Source organism: Xylocopa sonorina, chromosome 2 (genome assembly GCF_050948175.1).
Source record: "Xylocopa sonorina isolate GNS202 chromosome 2, iyXylSono1_principal, whole genome shotgun sequence".
NCBI classification, from domain to species: Eukaryota; Metazoa; Arthropoda; class Insecta; order Hymenoptera; family Apidae; genus Xylocopa; species Xylocopa sonorina.
The window spans coordinates 15,393,335-15,416,075 of record NC_135194.1 but is presented as its reverse complement, the minus strand read 5'-3'; the positions used below and the strand labels follow the sequence as shown (position 1 = coordinate 15,416,075).

Here is a 22,741-nt window from a genome sequence, read left to right as displayed (position 1 = left end):
AAAAGACACAGCGAGTCCTTGTCCGGTCTCTCTCCGTCTATCGCGGGCCTGTCCCCCGGCACCGTCTTTGTCTACCCTGACGGTCGGTTTCACCCCGACCCTCGGCCACGTCGATTTCTCTGTTCGACGAACGGAGAAAGTGAAGGATGAACGGAGCTGCAATGGCGGGGCATGCGAGGAGTAGGTTCTGGAACCTCGAGGCTCGAGGTAGAGAGGCAGCTTGGGTGGGCGGCAGTTGTCCAGGCAGCCGCAGTCTGTGTCGAGGCGACGTGCTCTACACGACGGAGCGGCAAATCGCGTCTTCTCCAACTCGCAAGCCGCTCGCTCGCTCTCCTTCTATCCCCCTCTGTCTCTCCTCCCTCCCTACCTTCCCTCTCTGTCGTTCACTTTATCTCCCTTCCCTTCGTACGCGTTTCTCTCGCTCTCGTTCCCTTGTTTCTCCCTTCGCGCGTCCCGTTGCCATTCCTTCCCGACTTTGCTCGGTCCTGCTGGTTCCCCTCCTGCGTTCCGTCGCGCTGTTCCTTATCCGCCCCGTTGCCTCCTCTTTCCTCGGCCCATTCATCCTTCTCGGTCCACCTTTCCGTCTTTTTCCGTCCGAGCGTATCACAGCGCGAGCGTGCGCGCGCGCGCTCGCTCGCGCCTTCCACTCGCCGCGAGTCTTTCTCTCTCATTCTCTCTCTCTCTCACTTTCTGTCCATATATCTCTTTCGTTCTTTCTCCGTCTCCGTCCTCGTCGGTACTGGCTACAGCTACCTGGCCGTGTTACGGCGGGGTTCCGGATACGCGCTTGTCGACTTCGTCAACGGTTGTCGTGCGGTACGTTCTACCAGGAATTTCCAGTGCCACGTCTCGAGTAGCATCGGTCGGTTGGTCGATCCTGACGGGCGGACGAACGGAACCGAACCGAGCGGTCGGTCGGTCGGTAGGTCGGTTTGGTCGGTCGCTCTGTCAGTTGCTCGTACCGCGTCGAGAGTGTCGCGTGTACCTCTACGCCGTGCGCTACCGATGTGGCTTGTTGTTCGCGCGCGAACGCGTCCCGCGATAAAGAATTTACTTACGTGTGAACGAACGGAGCCACGCCGATAACGTTCCGTCGTTCCAATTCACGAGGTTCGTTACTCAGTGTCTAACTAAACAGAGAGTATTGTTCGTACACGAAGACTCGTAACTCGAAGCCTGGTGGGTGTTCTTCTTTTTGTTTGTTATCGCTTGCGACACGTGACAGTTGGTGAACGCGGCCTGGGATTGTTGTTCCGCGTTCACGTGGAATCTATTAGGTATTTTGTGAATAATTTCGGCAAGTCTGTTGTCGCACCAAGAGAACACGAGGCGTTCCGTGAGTCACGCTTCGCTCCGTGGCATCTCCCTGCTCCTCTACCTCTGTCGCTGACTCCACGATTCTCTCCCTCTCTCTTGTTCTCCAACATGGGTCCGTATGCTTACTCACTCGGTGATATTCCCACTCTGTCTCTCGGTTTTGCCCCCTCCATTAACGGGCGCGTTTGTTAGTAATCACCAAACGGCATATCGAGCCCGAGGAACCGATTCACCAAACGAGAAATGCGTGTACCCGTTGTCATCGCGAGGGGTTCATTCAAGATTACGATCGTTGACGTAGCCGTTCCCCCTTTTGTTTTTCCCTCGCTCGTTTCGACCCCGGAATTCCTGGAACCGCCTATCGAGAGACCGCCAGTTGGTTTGGTTCGTGCCACTCGTCGTCTCGTTTCCCTTTCTATGTGGGGGAGAGAGGCTATCGTGTCAGAAGGGCTCGATAATAGCCTGAAATCCGATCTTCGAAACGTAATGTTATCGCTGGCCGAAGGCACGACATAAAAATCATAAGCTATCAGTATTGAGACAAGAATGTCTGGAGGTGTTACCACAATTTGCGAACACATTTCGCTGTGAGAAATGTAAATACGTGTTTGCGCCTGCATATTACGTATATAGATACATATTAAGATAGAGACGGCGGTTTCAAGCGACGAGTGAATAAGAAGAAAGTCGTTTTCATCGAATACGGGGATTGCGTAATAATTGCAGCCCGGTCTGTAAGAGCTCTATGACAAACCGGCTTCTCGCGAGACACGCCGCGCACAATCACGTATGAGACCACGCTTATGTGCCAGAGAGCGTGTACGTGGAATTTCTTAATTTGGTCCGATCGACCTATTCTCTGGCCCGAATCGGTCGCAACCGCTCGGTCTCTCGGTACCCGGTCTCTCTCGCGGTACCAATTCTCGCTCGAACCGTTTCGAGCATCGTCGAAACTCCCAAGGAACGTAATTCGCGATGACGACGGCCAACGGACGCCCGCCTCGTGGATTATTATCGTGGCCTGAACGCGGGGACAGAAGCGTGTAGTCCCCCCTGTTTCTGAATTCCCATCGTTCCATCCCAGAAAAGCGTGCGTCGAAAGGGTGAAAAGCGCGTGGTACCACGAAGCGTAACGGCTCGCGTGTTTTCTTGCCAAATTACTCCGCCGGACGTAATTGAGTTCTGCCACGTCCCTCGCGTTTAAACGGAATGCCAATTATTCCGCCGTCCCCCACCCGCCCGTTTATCCCTCGTTATCTCGACGTCCCCTGGCACACGATACTCGTGCCTCTACCAGAAGACATTTTCTTTCTCGTTCGCTCGTTCTTGTCCCCGATTTCCATTCAAGCTTTCCGTCTCCATCGCCTTCACCGTTCGACCCAACATCGCTCGCTTTGTTTTCCCCGTGATTCTCCTCGTTTTTTGACTCGTCGGTACCGCCGTGGCACACAGCCGCTTCTGTTTCGTTATCGCTATCGTTGCTCCTTTCCCTCTTCCTTTCTTTATTTCTCTCTCTCTACTTGTTCGGTTGGTATATCGCCCCACCTTCGCATCCGCGACCTCCACCGCGTTCTCGCACCGAAAGCCGTATTTGGTTGTCGCGTTAACAGACCCGCGAAAGTGCAAGTAAGCTTTATCGCACCCAGAGAGGTCTCATCGGCCTTTGAGTGCGGTCACTCGACTCCGACACAGTCATCGACTGATGTGTACCACCTTCGACTCGATACGCCCTCATTTCTTCTTACCTCCTCGCTTCTTCTTCCGATCGTGTCGCGTACTGCTTTTGTAACACGATTTATCTATCGTTCGTTACCGACAAGCGAAAGGGTCTCCAGTGTGTTCGCTCCCGGAATCACGTGGAGGATTTTATTATTTCGTGCGCGGCCCCGGGGACGCCGTCGTGTTTGCAACCTCGAAAACCAGTTTTAGTTGCGTCGCGGGAGAGGAACGGAGTTTAGAGAGAAACCGGTGGCTCTATTAGCCGAAACGTAATACACTCGGCTTTTATCGAGCGCGCGTTGGCTACCGGAGACACTCGAGGGGATTCCCCGTTTCACAACGGAGGAGGGTCAGCCAAAAATTAATGAACCGGTTGAAATTTACGGGTCTCCGGGTTTCGTCGAATCCCGCAAAGGTCGCCGTTCAAGGTCCCGTCGTCGCGGCGCCCGTAACGGCGCGGCACTCTGTATGTATCGGATTCGAGGCGAAGAGAAAACGATCGTTGCGAGATCGGTCGTAACGAGGGTCGCGCCGCGAGAGCTCGATTCGTAATCGATCCACGCCTCTAGAGTTACGCGTGTCGGAACGGTCGTCACGATCGCGGGACTCGCGGCTCTATACTACGTTATCGGGCCTGTCGATGCGAAAGAGTCGGCAGCGGAGGAACGCGGCTGCCGTTCGTAAGTAGGACGTAACTGGGACAACGGAGGCGAGAAGAGATGCTGGCGGAGGATCGATCGCTGTCGAACCACCGGTGGTTGGGATAGGTGGGGTTTCCGGCGGCGAAGGTGGTTGCTCGAGGAAAGGGACGCGCAGAGGGCAGAACGGAGGGAAGCGATCGCGGTCGCGTGAACGACGGTTTGCCGCGTGCTGCTTCAAGGTTGTAGGGTCTCGAGAAAGAGAGAAAGGGAGAGAGGGGAAGAGGAGCGTTCTTGGCTACCAAAGAGCCCTCGAGAAGAGTCCTCCGAGAGCCGACTATGGACCCGTTATACTGCTACGCCGTTGCCGCAAGAATGCCGCCGAGCCGGCCCCTCTTGCAGTCCGCGTTATGCCGATCCGATGCGCGTGTACACGCGCTTCCTCCTCCTCTTCCTTCTTCGTCAGCTTTCCTCCGGAGCTTCTACTTGTTCGGTCGTAGCCGACGAACGTCCCGTTGCTACCTTTCTATATCGGCTGGTCTCGCGTCAGAAGCCTCGGGACACCGTGTGGTATCGCCGACACCGTCGAGGACCGAAAGGTCGTAGGTGGTGCAAGATCTGGCTAGGGGGAGAGAGGAGGAGGAACACAGGTTGCGTTTCGAACCTGTCGTGATGTCATCGATCGTTTCGCGCGTTTCGTTCATTGTACGGGGATCGACGGAGAGGTGTTCTTCTTAAAAGGAAAGATTCGTCGGTTTAGACGGAACTCCAGCTTCCCTCCTCGTGTTGTTCCAACAAATTCTCAGATGTTCTGTTCGCGCGTTACGTACGCCAGGGGTACTTTCTCTCGAACTTTCTATACCTACGTCGTCTAACCAATGGGACGGACACGGTTAGAAGGAGTTCGCCTAACACCGCGTGGCGCGTGACACGCGTTACTCTATTTTCTATTCGCATCTAATTCCGTCGGGGCTAGTAGAGAACCGGCGAGAGTCGAGTCAGGTCGTCCAGTCGTGCCGGGTCGAGTCACCAGTCGGTGAGCCGGGCCTCGCGATTCTCGATCACCGTCCGTCCCCTAACGTTTGACGTTTCTCTGACCATCGAACGGGAAGAATCGTCTCGCGATTGGTATCGTGGCGCCAGCGATTCCCTTCGCGTCACCTGTATCCTCGCGAAGAGAAGTTGGAACGGGGGGGATATAGGTCTCTTCTAGGCAGGTGTCCGACGAAACTGGCTGCTCGAATAATCTTAGCACGGAAACCAAATGGGATAGGTGTAGAACGGAGGGCCCGTTGCCGGGTGTTGGTTGTGTGCGTGTGCGTGTGTTGCAATTGGTGGCGGTTGTTGGTTTTTCGCTCCGATCCAGAAGACGACACCCACATGCCGTTGCTTCCATTACCATATGCGGAGATCCCGATGGTCTTTGGTTTCCCCGGGTGGCACCCGTGTCTCTCTCAGTCACCAGGCGTCTCGTGGACCGTCAGTTTGGTAGATCGCTCTCTGGTTCGTTGGTACACGCTCCCGCTCGTTCGTTAAATACAATCGCTGATTCGCTCGCGCGGCGCCTGATCCCTGCCACCCGTGTTTTCGCTCCTGTCGCGGTCAGTTCGATCCCTTTCGTTCCGTTCCGTTTCATTATCGGTCGGTGTCCGCCGCGCGAACCGTATTTTAACCGTCGTCTACGCTCGAACGGTCGGCTTCCAGCGGATTTAACTCGCTCGCTAATAGAATCGTCCGGTTTAATTGGTCGCGCGCGAAAGTCGAGCCCCGTGCGGTGTAACGAAAATTGGCTCGGCGGTACGCGCACCTCCATTTATCGTGTCCGCGCGGAGAAGATCCACTTTCGTTCTCCTGTAAACGGTGAACCAGGCGTCACCGAGAGACCGATCACCCCTCGTGGTTCGTCGTGGTGTGCTGCTCCGTCGGCGAGGGCCGCTTCGGTTTCGAGAAACGTTGAGTGGTCACGTCTGCGACGTGCCGTGATGAATTCGGTCGTTGATTCGTTAAGCTTCGTTCGTGTGTCTGGAGAGCGGACAAACGGGGAACGGAATTAGCTATTCCCCGTTCTCTCTTCTGTCTGGCATTGTCCGTTTCGTCGTCGATACGCCGTTCGAGTTTCCCACCCCGATCCGATCGTCGCTTGTTTCTCCGTTCCGGCCGTCAGCTCGCGATCGTCAACCCGTCTTCTCATTACTTATTCTCCCAACAGTGCTACGCGACCAGTGTCAACCAGTACCCGATCCAAATAAGAGAAACAGAAACGAACGAACAAACGAACCGAAAATTCGTGGGGAGCTACGCGGAAAGCAACGACAGGGGAGAAAGTGAGCTTGATTAAAGCTGGAGGAGGTGAACCGGGTCTTCCGCCGACTCTCAAGTGCCATATATACGTATAATTAAAACCTTCCATTAAGATAAGCCTACTTTAGTAAGTGTTCCGATACGAAACGTTTCAAGTGTGTACCGCGGTCGATTTCAACCGACGATTGTACGAAACCCGAGGCTCGCGTGAAAGGGGAACTGTTTACCATAGTAAAGAGTTGTTTTACTTTGGACGGTTGGTGTCGAAAGAAGAGAACGATAGGAAACAGTGTTATTTTCTTACGCGTGTGCGTGTCAGCCTATCTCGAGTCGTACGAAAAGGGGGAAGAGAAAGAGAGAGAGAGAGAGTAAGAGGCGCAAAAAGACAGCGAGAAAAAGGACCGGATGCGTTTCGTTAGAGCCGGCGAACGTCGAGGAGCAAAGGAGTAACGCGGTGAAGCTCGATGAACGGGGTGAACGGGGGGAGAACGTAAGAACCTAAGAAGAAGACTCGTAGCGAGATGTCCACGCAGGCTTATTACAAGGAGAGGCTCGGTTTCGATCCGGCCGACACCGTCGCGGAGCACCATCGTGAGCAGCGATCGCAGCACGGATACGAGGAGTCGCTGTCCAAGTTCAAAGGTCAGAACGAAAATGGATTTTCGTGGATGATGGAACGACGGGAGAATTGGCGGGTGGAAGGGGCCGAAGAACACCGTGCCGGCAGCACTCAGGCTTTCTGGGGTTGCTGGGCGATGTTCATCGAGGCGCACGGTAGGTGAAGAGTTGGCATGCCGATGCTGGACCTCGTCCAATACCTTGCCCCTGACCCTCCTCATCCTGCCAATGGGAACTTTTTCTCCGATTGCCCGGAACACGTTACACCTGAACTCACCCCTCTCACTCCACCCCGTTTTTTTAGTTCTTTTTTATTCGTTTTTCTCTTTTATTTTTACCTGATTCGCTTTGGCTTCCTCCTTTGGTATTTATCGTTCGAGAATCGTGACAAATCGGTATATACGAGAAGTACACGGTGTGTACGTAGTTGACGGTACGCGCGATTCTTCGTGTTCTCCTCTTTCTCTTCCTCTCTCCGTCTATCTCTCGGCCTTCTCTCGAGCGTTCGTTTGTGCAGAGAAGGATCGAGAGAAAAAGGGAGAGACCACGGGGAATTGCACGCATCGCGTAAACTAGAGTTCGTATCGGCTCGAGAGTGCATATGCCGCGAACGGAAGTATCTTTTTGAGGTCGTTTACCTTTTGCCGTTTGACCCGAATGTTTCGTGGAAGTAGCCTCGGAAATAGCCGGGGCAAAATAGTTCGCGCCTCGCGATGAGCTCTAATCCAGTGACTCGAATGTCCGATACGAGAGAATTCTTGTCGCAGCCGATTTCTCGTTGCGTACGGCACAGCCAATGCAGACACGTGTTTGTGGACTTTTTTAGTACTTTTGATTTTCTTTATTTCTCTCTTTCTCTCTCTCTCTATCTCTCTCTCCCTTTTATTCTCTTCGTTTTTCATTTTTTTCTTTTCCGTTTTCTTTTTTTTTTTTCATTCACTTAACATTGACTAACTCCCCTTTGAAGTGTCTTTGTGTGGCTAATATCGCGGCCGATCTTTTGTTACGCACCGGTGATAGATCGTCGAGCCTTCCTTCGCTCGCCTCCTTAGCATTTCGACTACGTAGAGAGTAATTTACATTAGAATCGGTTTCACGAACGGGTTACGCGCGGCTCCTTTTGTCCACGCATACGCACGTAGATAGCGGTCTCTCTTACTTGCGAAACGAATTTTTCCAGAAACGATTTCGCGACCGTAACCGCGCGTGATTCGCGAACGTTCGTGCGAAACGTGGGAACGTTTATCGTAACAATTATCCGCGAGTACGCGTTTACGTAATTGCTCGTTTCGGCCGCTGTTCGAAAAAAGAAACGAAACCACAGACACACACAGAGAAATACATGCATACGATATACACCGCGATTCCTTTTCCATCGTCCCATAACGCTCACGTCCAGGGACGATTGTCCAGCAATTGGTCCCCTCTTATCGCACGCTCCGAGATCCAGTGTGCGTGGGGTCGGAGAGAACGGGTGTATCCTCGTTGTCCCAATTTATCACCAATTGTGCTTCGGTATGCCACTCTTCCGAAGCTGTTGTTTTCAATTATTGCGTCGGAACATTATTTTTCCAAGGCACGCTCGCGTGGCTCTTCGACGAACTTCGCTCCGAGCCCATCGCGAGCCGACGCCTTGTCACGTCAATAAGAATTAATGCGTCTCTTTATTTTTAACTCTTCCATAGAAGGTACGAGCTACTTAATCGGCTGGGTATCTCTTAAACGTTCCATCGAATATTAGGTAAACACATTACCGAGCGTGTCGCAGGTCCGAAGGCGGACCGAGCTCTCATTAAGACGGCTCCTCCGTAAGAGCGTCGTTATGAAACGGCGCGAATAATTTTGCCTTTCTTATCTGTTATCGCCGCCACCGCGTCGGGGAATTCGTCGTACCCTTGTCGCGCGTAAATTCGTCTGAGGTCGTGCGACAGTTGGGGGTATTTTAAAGTTCACGATACCTATTAGTTTCGATTGTCTCCGATGGAGACGGTCGGCTCGCGATATAGACTGTCCCTTAATGAAAGCCCCGTAGCTAGACGGAATCGGATAATCGCTCGTAATTAATTGCTACTACGAAGCCCGAGTCGAAGCCTCTTACTTGATTAATTTCGCGTTCGAGCAGTGTCGTCGAACCGGCCTCTGTCTCGCGCAAACGTCGTCTGCGTCGCGTCGATTCGAATACGGACGCGTATTCCCGATCGGCGTTAGGACGTCGTAAGGCTGCGAAATCGGATTACACGGAAACGTACATACGTGTCCGACACAGGTGCAGAGGAACGCAAAGAGCAGACGTTCCGTTTTGTTTCGATTACCTGGGAGCAGATGTTCCGAGGGCGCAGGGGATGCACCGGCAATTAGACGGCCTGCTAATAATTCGGCAAACTTTCAGTGCACGTTCGCTTGTTCGCCTGCACGATCGACTGCTCTTTTCCTACCTGACTGCCTACGTATCACCGCCCATCTATCCGTCTATCTATCTGCCTACCCTGCCTACTTACCTACCTACCTGTCCGTCTGCCTGTCCGTCTATCCGGCAGCTTCGACTGCCTTTGCTGCCTTTGATGCCTGATGTGCCCGATGCCTGTTTGGCTCGTGTGTAGACCACAGAGAGACGACGGTCGCTCGCGAGTCGCGCGACTGCGATCTTAAATGGGAATTGGACGATTTAATTAGAGCCGGAGAGACGTAGCACGGAAATCGATGGGAATCGATTAACATATGGTAGAGAGTAGAGGAGAGTCGCTTGCGTTCGCCGTGGATGGGGGCGTCGTTGATTTTTTTTTCTCCACTTTCGCCCAGCCGCAGCGGTGTGAACGTTTGTTTTTTAACGAATTGCCTCTTCTTTGTGATTACAGACGAAAGAGACGCGATCCAAAAGAAAACATTTACCAAATGGGTGAACAAGCATCTGAAAAAGGTAAGCCTCTTGAATCGAAGAAAAACGTCCCGCATTTTTCAACTCGCCGCGACAGTCGATGGGCGTTCACTCGGTGGCGTACCGCCGCTCCTCGCATCGATCCACCTTGTACATACGAGACCGTGTAATCTGCCAATTATGATCTAATTCACCTGCACGAGGCAAAAATCGAAAGCCTCCCGCGAATTAATGGCGAACGGGGGAGAGAGAGCGTGCAACGCTCCTCGAAGGCTAGCCGGGGCCCTTCCTTCGAAATATCGAACGCGCCTAATTTTAGAGCGACCTTAGCAGGAGGCCACGGCCTGGTGGAGCCGAGGCGAGAACGTATATCGAAACACCTGATAGGTGAGCATACGAGAGCAGCGACGCGCAACGCCGTGACAACCAGCTGTTTCGTAACCACATACGTAAACGATAGGAGACCTTCTCCGCCCCTCCGACACCTGTGTCTACCTGTATTGCACACGTATGCGTGCATCGTGCATGTTCCCTGCACCCGTCTCCCTGTCCATGTAGGCCGCGCGCGTGGGCCGAACGTAATCCCTTCCAGGAGGGTATTTCACGCGCTGCTATAGATGGTAACGTATCGAGGAAACCGAGTGGGTGAAATCGAGAAAATCGCTCCGATCGATACGCGCAGCCTCGAGATCCATCCCTCCCAATTACGTATCCCCACGAAAATTAGAACCCCACCCAGGTTCAACGTTATCTGGATTAGTCAGCCGCGAGTAAGCGGGTTGCGCCCTCCGATCGAGACTTGCCTTTTTCGACATCACCAACGTACCGTGTTTCTTTTTCGCTTCCTTTTTTCTCTCAGCTTTTTCTATCGTCTTGTCTCGCTTTATTTATTTACTTTTTCTTTTCGTTACGCGGATTGATTAACGAGATTCGGAGCGAGATCGGGCTACCGTAGTTTATTATGCGCTCGGTCGAACAAACACCGGCACTGTTCTGCGTCGCGCGCATTCTCGAACGAACACGTGACGGAAAAAACGATACCGTCGGCGATGCCAGCGTCTATTCCAATGCTGATCGTTGTCCGTCGACGCCGACGGATACCATCGATGCCAATGCCGATTCTGACGTCGACGAAACCGGCTAATGGCCCGGACGCGGACCACGGCGAACCAGCGGCGAACGTCGACGGCGACGACATGGCACGCGACCGCGAACAATTCTCGTAACTCGAGACACGTTAGCCTTGATCTCACCTGACTCTCTTCGTCGTCGTCGCCATCGTCGTCGTCGTCGTCGTCGTCGTCGTCGTCGTCATCCGTCGTTACTTTTATCTCTCTCTCACGTGGCACGGTCGCGGATCGACGATGACGCGGTGTTGGCCCCCTTTTTTTCCCCTCTTTTTCGGCGACCGAAGACGAAAAAGAGAACGTCCGCGAACGATGATTGCCCGCGCGCAGATAAAAAGACGAGAACCGGACCGAGAAGAGGACGAAGAGGCGCGCGCGTACGGATGATAAATCGAGTAGCGATACATTCCCTGCATTGCTTTCTCGTTACGTTGCCAGCGTATGCAAAGTCAGGAGTCAAGGAGAAACGAGACGAGAGGCAAGGTTGTGAAGCGGCCCGCGTTCGCAACCGGCGAGTACATAACTCGATTGGTATTTCGAGGGTTATCGAGCCTTTATTTTCTTCCTATGTTAGTTAGCTCCTCGACCCCTGGCTCGTTTCACGAACCGTTCGATGACGAACACCCGGCGCCACTCACCCCACTTTCTAACTACGCCCCGTTCCAGTACCTACTCGTGTTCCTCTCTCTCTCTCTCTCTCTCCCCCGTTTCTGCACAGGGTGTCCCAATAACCGCGTCGCTCGGAAAATTCGAGAACCACCGATCCCAGAGGCGAACGAACCTCAGCCGTCGATGCGCACCGTACTCGACCAATTCTCAGGGCGATCGCTCTCGAAAACGCGAGCAACGTACGGAATTTTCGCTCCGTCAGTTTGTCTGGCAACGATCGTCGTATATACACGGTATAACAGAACGGAGCACGAGCTCGCGGAACGAGAAGACTCTTGCGTCGACTCGAGGCACGATCGATTAGCCGGGTTTCCTCGAACGTAGGAGATTTTCGTTTCCTGCCCCGCAAGAGAGACCCAGAGACGCACAGACGTACGGAGCCAGTTCGAATCGACCGGCTTCGTTTCGATAATGGATTCCAGGGTAATACGGCGAACGGTACTGCGTGCTTGCGCGTCGCACGGTACTGGTTTGTCTTGGCTACCTACCTGCTCGATTCCACGCGCCCACCTTTCCTCTCGTAACTCTGACCTTATTCGGAAACGTTCTCCTGTGGACGACGTTCCCGATTTACCACCTCTTGCCCGGTAAGTAGGTGGGTAAGTAGGCAGTTAGGTACGCAGGTAGGCAACGCCACGATTCAGACAGTCAGTCAGTTAGTCAGTCAGTTGGGTAGCTCCGGATGGCTGTTGCACAGAAGCGGGGCGAGATGAAGGAAAACCTGGCTGCGAACGCTGAGAAGAGTGCGTGCACGCCTGGCTATGACGCATTCGTCGAGATTGCGTAACACGTACGCCAGGAAATGGTCCGCTGAAGTAACTTCTGCGTCCGTGAATTCCGATCCGCTGAATAACAAAGACATCCTGTGACTCTCATCCGCGCCCTAATGACGGGGAGCCTGGAGACGTGATTAAGAGGGGCCGGAAATACCTATCTCGTCAATGTTAGAATTGTCCACTTCTCGCGGAAGCTTGTCTTAGAAACGAACCGCGAGTTTCCTTTTCTCCTTTTTAGGTATCAGTCGCGCGTTGGAATGGATAAATATTTCTTGGTACCGACGATAGGATCGAACGTCATCTCGTTGTGTATACCTTTTTGTGAATGGCGCCAGGCGATTTTTCAGCTGTTCATTCATGGCTGCCGTACTCTGTTTTTTTTTTTTCTTTTTCTCCCCTTTTCTTCGATCGATCGGTCGTACGCCCGTCGACTGTACGCGTTTTTGCCGCTTCGCCCAATTTGATTCGCGATGATCGGTCGTTGTCCCCGGCGGCCGGGCCGTAAAAAGCCACGACGGCTCCGATCTCTGCATCTACTCGCGCGTTTTTACTTTCGTTTCACTCTCGCCGGAGGATGACTGGAAATCGCGATGTCGCCTCGTGACGCCCGAGCTCGGAGATGCGTCTCCGCGTTCCGCCCGTGACAACGCCATCGATTGTTCCCATCGCGGATCTCCGCGGTTACGTAACAGGCCATTGTCAGATGAAAATTCATAATCATAATGCATATTGTACTTTCAATCCTTTCACGCTTGCCGCAGCACTGGAAGTACGTGAAGGTATGAAGCCCACGAGTATTCCACCCTCGCGGGCCGCGTGATCGTCCGAGGGCGAGTGGTTTCAAGCGTCCTGATCGTTGGGTGATCGTTGAACGCGTGTCGATGATTTACGGTGTGAACATAGAAGGGACGAGTCCAGATTTCTGGCAATATTCGTTCATTTTAAAGTAGTCAGGTCTTATGGCAGCCTCCCACGATATAACGAGGTTCTATATTGAAGCGTCGTGGCCAGACGAGATGCAGCGCGTGCAACGATTAATTGCTGTGCGCGTCTAGGATCTGAAATTAATAAGGATTGTATTACCGCGTCTGTTTACACTGTTTGTAACAGCGTAACTTTGTTATAGAATAAGTCAGCCGTCTCGAGGAGTAATGAGAATCGATACTGTGGTAAATCAAGTGTAATCTAAAATACCTACCTAACGAGACACGCAAGAAAAACATCAAGATCCAAGGAAAGATCGAAGATTTCGCGACCTCGTTGTATCGTGGAAATTATCCGCTAAACTGCCTCCGGTTTAGCGTTTGAAAATTGTTATTGCCCGTTAGACCTTAACTTTATGCGAATTCGAAGAGCGCACGGAGGCGGTGTGTAATACGACAAGCATACTTAGGCGCCAGGTATGAGACGAAGAATCTTAATTCATCACGAGCGTGCACTCTTTAATTCGTCGGTATTTGAAACAGTTTCCCGTTCTATGTTTGCCCTTTGAAGCGTTGACACGCAACTGCTATTACTCGGCGTTAATTCCTAAATGTGAAATTGTTCTCGAAGGGGAGGCTACTCCCCCGATGCTCGTATATTCTCGCATACCACAGAGTCTTTCGGTCAAGGACCACTCGTCCGTGCGACTGACGAGCAGTGGTAGGTTCTAACTCGTTAATTACAAGCGAATTAACGGAAGAGAACGATGCTTCGCTTCGCTGCGAATTATAACCTACCGCTACTTTCAGACGCATCACTATTGGAGAACTTGGGAACTCCATAAATTGCCGTCTCTTTAACGCTATCGGTTTGTTGGTGACTTCACGCGCAGGAAACACGTCGCGATGGTCGCTGTCGCTCTGATAAATCCGAGAATCGCGAGAATAAAAATGATCGCGCACGCTCGCCGAAGTCTTCCGGCAATTAGCAATGTTTAAAAAAAGACTTGGAATTTGTTGCGGTTTCCAAGTTCCCTCATCGAGCACGCGGAATCGAACATACAATTCGCAGCGCGTTCCTTTTTCAATCAATGTTTTTTTCAGACTTACACGTGTCTGCACGTGTGCGTCCTTGTGAACAACCAGCCATGCTGTTCCCCCACTGTAAGTCCACGGCAGGTGTCATTAACGACCGTTGCCAATGTTAGAAGGAATTTTCGCATGCTCCAAGAGAAACGGTGCCTCGTTTTGTCCATTGAATGATCGCTGTCACAAGTAACCACCTCCTGACCTTACTTCCTCTTTCCCACGGGTCATCCAAGATACTTGAAACTCCGCGGTCCGATCGATAACGCCGTGGGTTGCGAAACCGCGGCGAGGAACAACGCGCAAAAGCGGCGCGATTAACTGGAAATTGGACGATTCGCCTCGTAGCTACCACGATAACGGAGATTCGTGCTTATCACCGGAGCGGGCATTTAAACTTTAACCGCTGCGTTCGCGCGTGACGCACCGCGATCCCGCAACTTTGTATCCGCGGTTATTTTTGCGAGGCACGCGATTATCTCTTTGGTATACCGGCTTGGTTGAACCCGTATTCCCTCCCTTGGAACCTCCACCGTCTCACTTCAACACTGCGTGCGTGTGTGTGTGTCTTTGCACGTACATGTTTGTGAAAAATTAGTCCACTTTCTTTCTGTTCGCATTGCCTGTTGTTCAGTACCCTCTCGCCTATATACATACACCACTAGGTTGCCTCTTTTCATTTCTCACGGGGCCATTTTGTTTTTTATCCGTTGTCTCGATTCATTTCAATTGCTCGTTTCTTATTTTCAGTCATGATTTTGTCTCGGGAGTCAGTCGAACGGGGAAGTCGTTTGCCAATGCTCTGACGCGTGAAATCGTTGTTGCAGGCCAGCAGACATGTCGGAGATTTGTTCGAGGACCTGCGGGACGGGCACAACCTCATTTCCTTGCTGGAGGTTCTCTCGGGCGAGCATCTCGTAAGTATTCGAGGGGTGGATGCCACCCTCCCGCGTTGCTTCGTCTACGCGACGAAGACGAAATCGACGATGTTCCGTTTAACCCCCGATTGGCAGGGTGAAATGTTCGTTACGCAACAGCTGGGGCGAGATCGACTTGACCTCGATTTGCCAGAGCAGCTGGACTTCAGCTTTTATCTGTCCGACAGTGTCGCCTTATTTGCAGAATCAAAAATTCAATATCCTATACCTTGCAGATAAAGTACGGTATCTTAAGTTATTGTCTACTTTCCTTTATTTGTTTTGATATCGAGATAAAATGTTTAGAAAAATCCTTATCGACGATGTTATTTATATGTAAGGTAAAGATAATCCACTCTTGATGGAAGTAAAAGTTAGCCTAATATCGCTTCCGTATCCTGCCAATCGGGGCTCGACTTTCACCACGACGAACCTGTGAATTTTAACGTCCGTCTAACGCGCGATCTTTTAGCCGCGGGAGAGAGGTCGGATGCGTTTCCACATGCTGCAGAACGTACAAATGGCCCTTGACTTTCTACGATACAAGAAAATCAAGCTCGTCAATATCCGTGCCGAAGACATCGTCGATGGAAACCCGAAGCTGACCCTAGGCTTGATATGGACGATCATACTACACTTCCAGGTGAGTGGACGCTTGCATCTCCCTGCAATTATCATCCATTACACTTTCACAAATTATATACCAGCACGTAAACTCTTGTCGGCTAGGACAGCACCTAGATTAACGATCTATAGGAACGTCTCGTCATCTGGTTCGCCCTTTCGAATCGCGATTCACGAGGAGAACAAGAATCGACGCGCGTCGACGACGCCGGCCAAAAGTTTTGGGATCGCTCTGTTGTTTTTACAATCTCTTCAAGTAGTCACGCGTCTTTTTTTTGTTCTTTTTAAACGCTTCTCGCAGCGCACAATGATCCGAAACTTTCGACCGACGTTGTAGTACCACTCACCATGGAACTTCGATAGTCGGTTCGTTCCCTTTTCGAGCAACGAGGAGCGTTCCCTGCAAGGAACACGGAGCGATACCGATCGAAAGTTTCGCTTCCGAGCAACCGGCGCTCGCGAGGGGAAAACGGCCGGCTAGGAGAATCATCGCGCAGGAATGCCCCGACCACTCTCGTTTTTCTCGCGGATTCTCGTTCCGATCGAAAGCGAGTCGGGGGGAGGAAGCGCTAAGGAAAGGGACAGAGAAAGATATACACATTTGTATATGTACATATTATATAAAGAGGAAGAGTGCGAGGGGAGAGAGAAGAGAAGAGGAGAGAAGAGAGGAGAGAGACTCTGTTCCAGGCGACGTTCGGCGCCGTCGAGAACGGGGACGCGATTACGCGCGACGGACAGTCGCCAAGGGGCGAGGAGGAGCAGGAGGAAGCGGCGCCGGACGTCGGATCGTCTGCGGACAGGCGCAAAAAAATCTCTGATCGCGGCTGAAGTAACCGTATTACGCGACCGCACAAAGGGAGACAGTGTTCGTTTTCCGTTTTGCGATCCGAACGAAATGGTTACGCGGTCGGCTCGTTATACTCGGCGCGTTCCCCGAAACGGCTCGTTCGCGCTTCGAGAGGCGAGAAGTGGCCGCCGATTAAAAGCCTATTATCCACCTCTATATTTACTTACTTACTAACCAGCCGCTCCTGAAATGAGCATCTCTGTGTCTAATGGTATTTTTTGTTCTGTTTCGCGCCGCAGAGCTGGCGACGCAAGGTAAGTTATCCCCCTACATTTTTACGCCGTAGTTGGTTCCTCCGGAACGAGGGAGAGAAACGGAGGAAAGGGAGAGGAACGAGAGATATTTATTACTGCATTTGTGAGAAGTTGCAATAACGATTCGCGCGATCCATAGATCCATCGGGTAGCCAGTGCTGCCTCGATCTCTTATCGACCGCGTGAACCGATCGAAAAGCTAGATGGCGCTCGCAGGTAGACTCTGTTTCTATAATACTCCCCACCTATAAGTAACCGGAATGTTCCCTCGTTTAATAAGACTTTATTGACGTGATCTTTAAGGAGAACAGCAAAGATGCGAATAATCAATTTATTTATAGTAAATGAACGAAATCTCATTAGTGTACAATGGAACATAATCATCATCGGGGTCTAATGTAATCATAAACGTTCCTGTACGGCATTCTTAAAGGATGAGGTAGATCCCATAAAAATATCCGGTGAATGACAAACCGAGTATTCTGTCTCGTGGACACGATTTGCAGAGCCAGAATAGCATGAATTAGAATCGCAATTATACGACTTTTGTTGGCTCCCCTTTTTGTAATGCAAATAATCGAGACGCGTTAATTCGCTTCTGTTTCAAGTCAGGCGAATTCCTTGGCTCGTCCACTCGATCTTTTCCCTACGGAATATGGAATATTAGCTTACTCGTTTCGATCGTATTATGTATCCGGCGACTTATGGACGGAGGAGTGTACATTCGTCGTCCCACGTACGCGGAAACTGTAACCAAGATCCATTTCCCTAGACGATCATCGTTCCTCGTAGCCGCCGGTGACGACTGTCCTTCCGATCTGTCCGTCCGCGATAGATCTGCCCGTTTATGGCAGTTTTCGCGCTTATGTCGAGAGTCAACAAGAGACGGGAAGGCTCGCAGCCAGACGAGTACGCGCCGCGGTGTTCCGGGACGTGGGAGGCGGTTTGCTCGCGCGGCGCCCTGGCGCGCGTCTCTCCCGTGGTATCCCTCTTGTCACCCGAGCCGCCCACCTTCGTAATTATGATAATCGGAATCAGTCGATCGCGAGCACCGAATACAAAAACGCGAATGACGCCACCGGCCAAGGTCGACCAGCGAGCGACCGTTCCTTTTTAGCGCGTTACGCGCATCCTTTCGCGCCCTCGCATACTTTGCGCTCCTACCGCCGGTTTACCGTGCTACCGAGGTTTTATTAACCCTTTCGGTACCGAATATTCTCCGTTGAAAAACCTTCCGCGTAAAGAGTATATATAAGTCGTCGGTTTACCGTTGTAATTGCTGTAGATAGTGGCGTACGTCGATGACGTATACTGATAACGCTTGAAAAATGACGTACGATTACATTATTTTTGCCGATCGATATTTGCTAGGAAGATTTCGCGTCTGTTTCGAGGACTTTCCACTTAGCGCAGTATCGTATGAGTCAGTTCGCCGCGGCGAGGCCATTTTTGGCAAGTAAATTCGTACGTAGCGTCGTCGAAGGTAGGAAAGGAAGCCGCGGTAATAGCGGCTGCGATCCGAGGGAAGTTACAAGGATCCTCGAGAATCTCGCAATGGATTGGTTCACGCGGTCGGCCACGCCGACGGAAGCCGAGGCTCGAGCCGAGAGTTTGCGGGCGCGATGACGTCACGTCCGGTCCCTGGTGAACCGCGCGGCACGACACTCTCTCGGCTCTCGGACGTTTCCCGTTCCTCCTTTTCATTTCTCTCCTTCGCGACTCGCAGTTCAGGGACGCGTCCTATTTCTCGCTTCTTTCACAAACTCGACGTCTCGCTTATTTAGGCATTGTTTACCGCTTCCCCGCCCGTTCCCCGTCACCTCCAGCTTGCCTCTCGCCGCGGCCTCGAGGCAAATATATATTATTAATTAAACACGGACAAAAAGAGAGACACGCGCGAATTAGGTATGCCGCCGCGTTGGTAAGGTGCGCGAGAAGGTGATACCCGCCGCAGACGGTAATTACGGGGCGTTACTGTGAATCGTGAAATCTCTGGAAATGGAAAAGGAGGAAGGACACGATGCGCGACGAACGGAGGAACGCGCGTGCATACCGCAGAAGTAGTGGGGCCTGCGTTCTCTCCGACGCGTTTCGCCTCGTTGCAACAGTTGGTTCCCCGATGATGACTCGGCCGATATATCGTGTCCTGGCGCATGCGCGATCTTCCGCACGCGGCTGTGTTGTACAATAACAAGCGTGTTGTTGTTGTTGTTGTTGTGTTGGCCAGGATCGTGGACGTCCGTGGGGACAAGGATCATTTTATTCTTTCTTTTCGCCGTACCATGGTCGGGTGAACGGGGGAGCGTCGCGGAAACGAAGGGGTGGGTGCGCAGGATGGCGCAGGCCATGGTATGACAGGCACCAGCGGTCATCGAAAGGTGGGAGAGGAGAGGAGACGTTGGAACGAGAGCGAGGGAGTGATACGAGGAGAGGACGGTGTAGAGAGAGAGAGAGAGATAGATAGAGAGGGGTAGGGGAATCGAGAGGGGGACCGCCGTGTCGGTGGCGTCTCTCACCTGTGCGCATTTCGTTGGCCTACTCTCGCGACGGCAGCCGGATACAACGCGGCAGGCTGTCGTTCGTTCGGTGAATCGCGCGACGTGTCTTGTCGTCTCTCGTTTCGACGCGGAGGATCGTGGAATCGTTCGGGACGTCTGCGAAGCCAGGAACACGAAGCGAGGGGACACGTGTCGCGGACGGGAGATAGCCTGGGGGACGCGCGACGAACCGCGTCGTGAAACCTTACCGGTGAAACGTGCGAGCGAACGAACGAACGAACGAACGAGCGCGCAAAGAAGCACGAAAGGAACTCGAAGTGGGGGTCCCCGTCTCGATGAGCTACCTGTAGTGCGCGGCAGTCGGTTCGCGATACGCGCCGTGCTGGCCGTACCTACCGTCGAGTGTGTCTCTTCCGATAACGGCTAATATCTCTCTCGTTATCAACCACACTTTCCCTGCCACTTTCCCCTTCCGATTTCCTCCAGAGTTGCCGCGATCGTTGTCGAACCGCGCTCGACGATCCCTGTACGCGCGCTCGTCGACGATCGCGAATCCCTCGTCCTACTGGTTCGAACCTGCCGCGGAGATAACGAATCGAAACGCATCCGGGAATCGATAACGCGCGTGACGGCGACCCGGAGCTCGAACTAACGGTGACAGGCGAACGGTTGATCCGCGATAATCGGCTTTCACGAGCGGTAACGCGCGCGGAAAACGCTCGTACCGTGGTCGCCCGGATAAGGCCACGAATGAGTAACCGTACGTGCTCAGCCTGCTCTTTTCACGGACGTCGATGTTAGTTTCGACTCGGAGGGAGTCGGGCTCCTTTGAACGGCCGCTGGAGGAGGAGGGCTCATCATCGTGACGGTATCACTCCTCTGTGGAAACTGCTGGTACACCATGTCGATCTATCGGTTTAGCAAGGGCGGTCGGCTGTTCGTGCAAGGCACCAGAGAGGACGACGCTCGCGAGAACGTCGTCTCGCCTGGCTCGACCACCGCGACGCCCGCAACCGACGACCTGAGAGCGATCTATACGAAACGGCGGCTCTCGACCGAGGTTCTAGGTAGGAGGGCATCGATAAATCACCGCGTTCTCGTGACGGACGCATCCGGTTACGAGTTTCACGAGGCACGAATTCTTTGGGCAACCGGCTGCCTCGTAAATCTATCGCGATCGCCGATGGATCCAGAAGAAGTCGCGGCACGATCGACTTAGATGGTGCTAAGTTGGAACGTAGCCAAGTACGAGGCGATCGTGACGCGATTTCGAATCGGACGGGATGTGACGCCTCGGAAAACTCGTTTACACGGTGCGCGTCTGCATTTCGGTGGGGAAAATGATCGCGTTGGAGCGCGTTCACGTAGCGACTGATTACGCGATCCACGCGGTTTAGGATCGTCGATCGAGTCGACGAAGACCTCGAGGCGCGGCGAGAACGGGACGAAACGTATCGTGACACGGATCGTTCGTAAAACGACTACACTGACACGGGGCGAGGAGAGATGCGTGGCCGAGGATCTGACGAAACGTGCCAGCGCCGGCTACTTACAGGACACCGCTGCTTCCTCTTCCTCGTTCTCCCTGAGTCGGCAGGCCTCGCCAAAACCGAAAACCGTTCGGGTAAGCCCTCTAATCCTGGCAAATGTTGCTGCTTCGCGCGATCGACCGATCCGAATATCCTGCCCTCCTTGTTGCGTAACACTTGTCCGTTAACCCTTTCGCTGAGATGTGCCTTCTCGAGGCTGACGCTGCAGATAAGTTCGCAGCTAGTTGCGAGACGATTTTTAAACAAAGGTGGAAGAGGGTGGTAGTTGTTTGTTTCCAGGTTTGCGCTTCGCGTGCTTTTATACGTTCGATAAGTTTCGAATTGTGCGCGGCTGAACATCGAAGGGCGAACCAAAACGAAAACACCAGTCGAAGGCTGTGTTATACGCACGATATTTGTATTGGTTTTTAGCGATAAATGAAAACGGGTCCCGACAAAAGTACATCCGTTTAGGTGGAACGTATCCCTACGATTATTTGTTGATCAACTTTGACCTTTCTCTTCTCGCAGATATCCGACATTGTAGTGGGTCAGGAACCGAACGTGACTGCCCGCGAAGCTCTTCTAAGATGGGCGAGACGATCGACGGCGCGTTACCCAGGTGTACGCGTCACGGACTTTACAGGATCGTGGAGGGACGGGCTGGCTTTCAGCGCGTTGATCCATCGGAACAGGCCAGATCTGGTCGATTGGAGAGGCGCCCGTGCCAGCCAGCCGCGGGAGCGGCTCGACCGGGTATTCCACGTCGCGGAGCGCGAGTATGGCGTTACGAGGCTTCTCGATCCTGAAGGTAAACAACGTGGTAATCCCCATTTTTCGATCGTTCGATTCGAAACGATAATCCCGTTCCCGCGAGTTTCACCGCGCTCTCGTCAACGTCACCTAGCCCGTTTTCACCTCCACGTTTTCTCCCGTGCTCGAGAATGCTCGGAACCATCGTTGGAGGCTACGATCGTTTCCGGCCGACGCTCGAACCGTGACGGTCTCCCCCACTGCGCACTCCGCTGTTTCCCTTTTACGACGATAAGACGGTCGAGCGATTCTTTTTTGGACAGGATACCAACGAGAGCGTAACAGCCTCTCGCGTGCCCCCCCCGAATCTCTTAATTTTCTTTTATTACAGACGTGGACACTCCTGAACCGGACGAGAAGTCCTTGATAACGTACATCTCTTCGCTCTACGACGTGTTCCCGGAGCCGCCTGCGATTCACCCGCTTTACGACGCCGAGGCGCAAAGACGTTCCGAGGAGTACAGAGAGCTGGCCAGCTCCCTCCACATATGGATCCGCGAGAAGATGTGCCTGATGCAGGAACGCTCGTTCCCGCCGACCCTGATCGAGATGAAGAAACTAGCGGCGGACAGCACGAAATTCAAGAACGAGGAGGTGCCGCCGCGGTACAGAGACAAGCAACGGCTGGCTTACATATTCAGGGACCTCCAGAAATACTTCGAGGCGGTCGGCGAGGTTGACATAGAGCCCGAGCTGCACATCGAGGTGATCGAGAAGAATTGGAACCGACTGATGATGCTGCATCAGGAGAGAGAGCAGGCCATCATCGACGAAATTAAACGGTAAGCACTCGCTCTCGTCTACGTGCCGGAGTTATTCTAACTGTACAACCCGTGCACTTCGCCTGTTACTATCTCGCGAGCATGTTCGTTCCTCAGACTCGAACGACTGCAACGATTGGCCGAGAAAGTGCACAGAGAGATGAAGGCGACCGACAATCGGCTGGAGGAGCTCGAGAGACGAGTGGAGGACGAAGCGAGGCGCCTGGATCGGCTTCATCCTCTGGACGCGAAACACGCGGTGGATCTGTTGGAACAGGACATCCGTAACACCGAGATCCAGATTCAAAATATCTTCACGGACGTGCACACTCTTATCGAGGGACGGTACAGCCAGGCAGCCGGGCTCTACACTAGGTACATCCACCGCGACCAATCGTTTCCACTTTACGAAACACTCGTCGATATTAGAAATGTTACCCGACTCG

General features: G+C 52.8%; 1 protein-coding gene across 10 annotated transcripts in view; it reads left to right on the top strand.

Annotated features, from left to right (window-relative positions):
• Shot (dystonin-like protein short stop) overlaps positions 1 to 22,741 on the top strand; it is a 76,178-nt gene that overhangs the window by 7,371 nt on the left and 46,066 nt on the right. The window contains exons 1-8 of one of the 10 annotated variants that reach the window (XM_076909624.1): positions 5,884 to 6,749; positions 9,449 to 9,510; positions 14,068 to 14,127; positions 14,877 to 14,966; positions 15,439 to 15,609; positions 21,253 to 21,532; positions 21,866 to 22,316; positions 22,413 to 22,670. In XM_076909624.1, the coding sequence (XP_076765739.1) occupies positions 6,497 to 6,749; positions 9,449 to 9,510; positions 14,068 to 14,127; positions 14,877 to 14,966; positions 15,439 to 15,609; positions 21,253 to 21,532; positions 21,866 to 22,316; positions 22,413 to 22,670 (1,625 nt within the window). In that variant the 5' untranslated portion in view covers positions 5,884 to 6,496. Of the gene's footprint in view, positions 1 to 5,883; positions 6,750 to 9,448; positions 9,511 to 14,067; positions 14,128 to 14,876; positions 14,967 to 15,438; positions 15,610 to 19,785; positions 20,260 to 20,589; positions 20,817 to 21,252; positions 21,533 to 21,865; positions 22,317 to 22,412; positions 22,671 to 22,741 lie in introns of those variants that run through there. The other 9 variants (XM_076909627.1, XM_076909625.1, XM_076909632.1 and 6 more) reach the window with 9 other exon arrangements.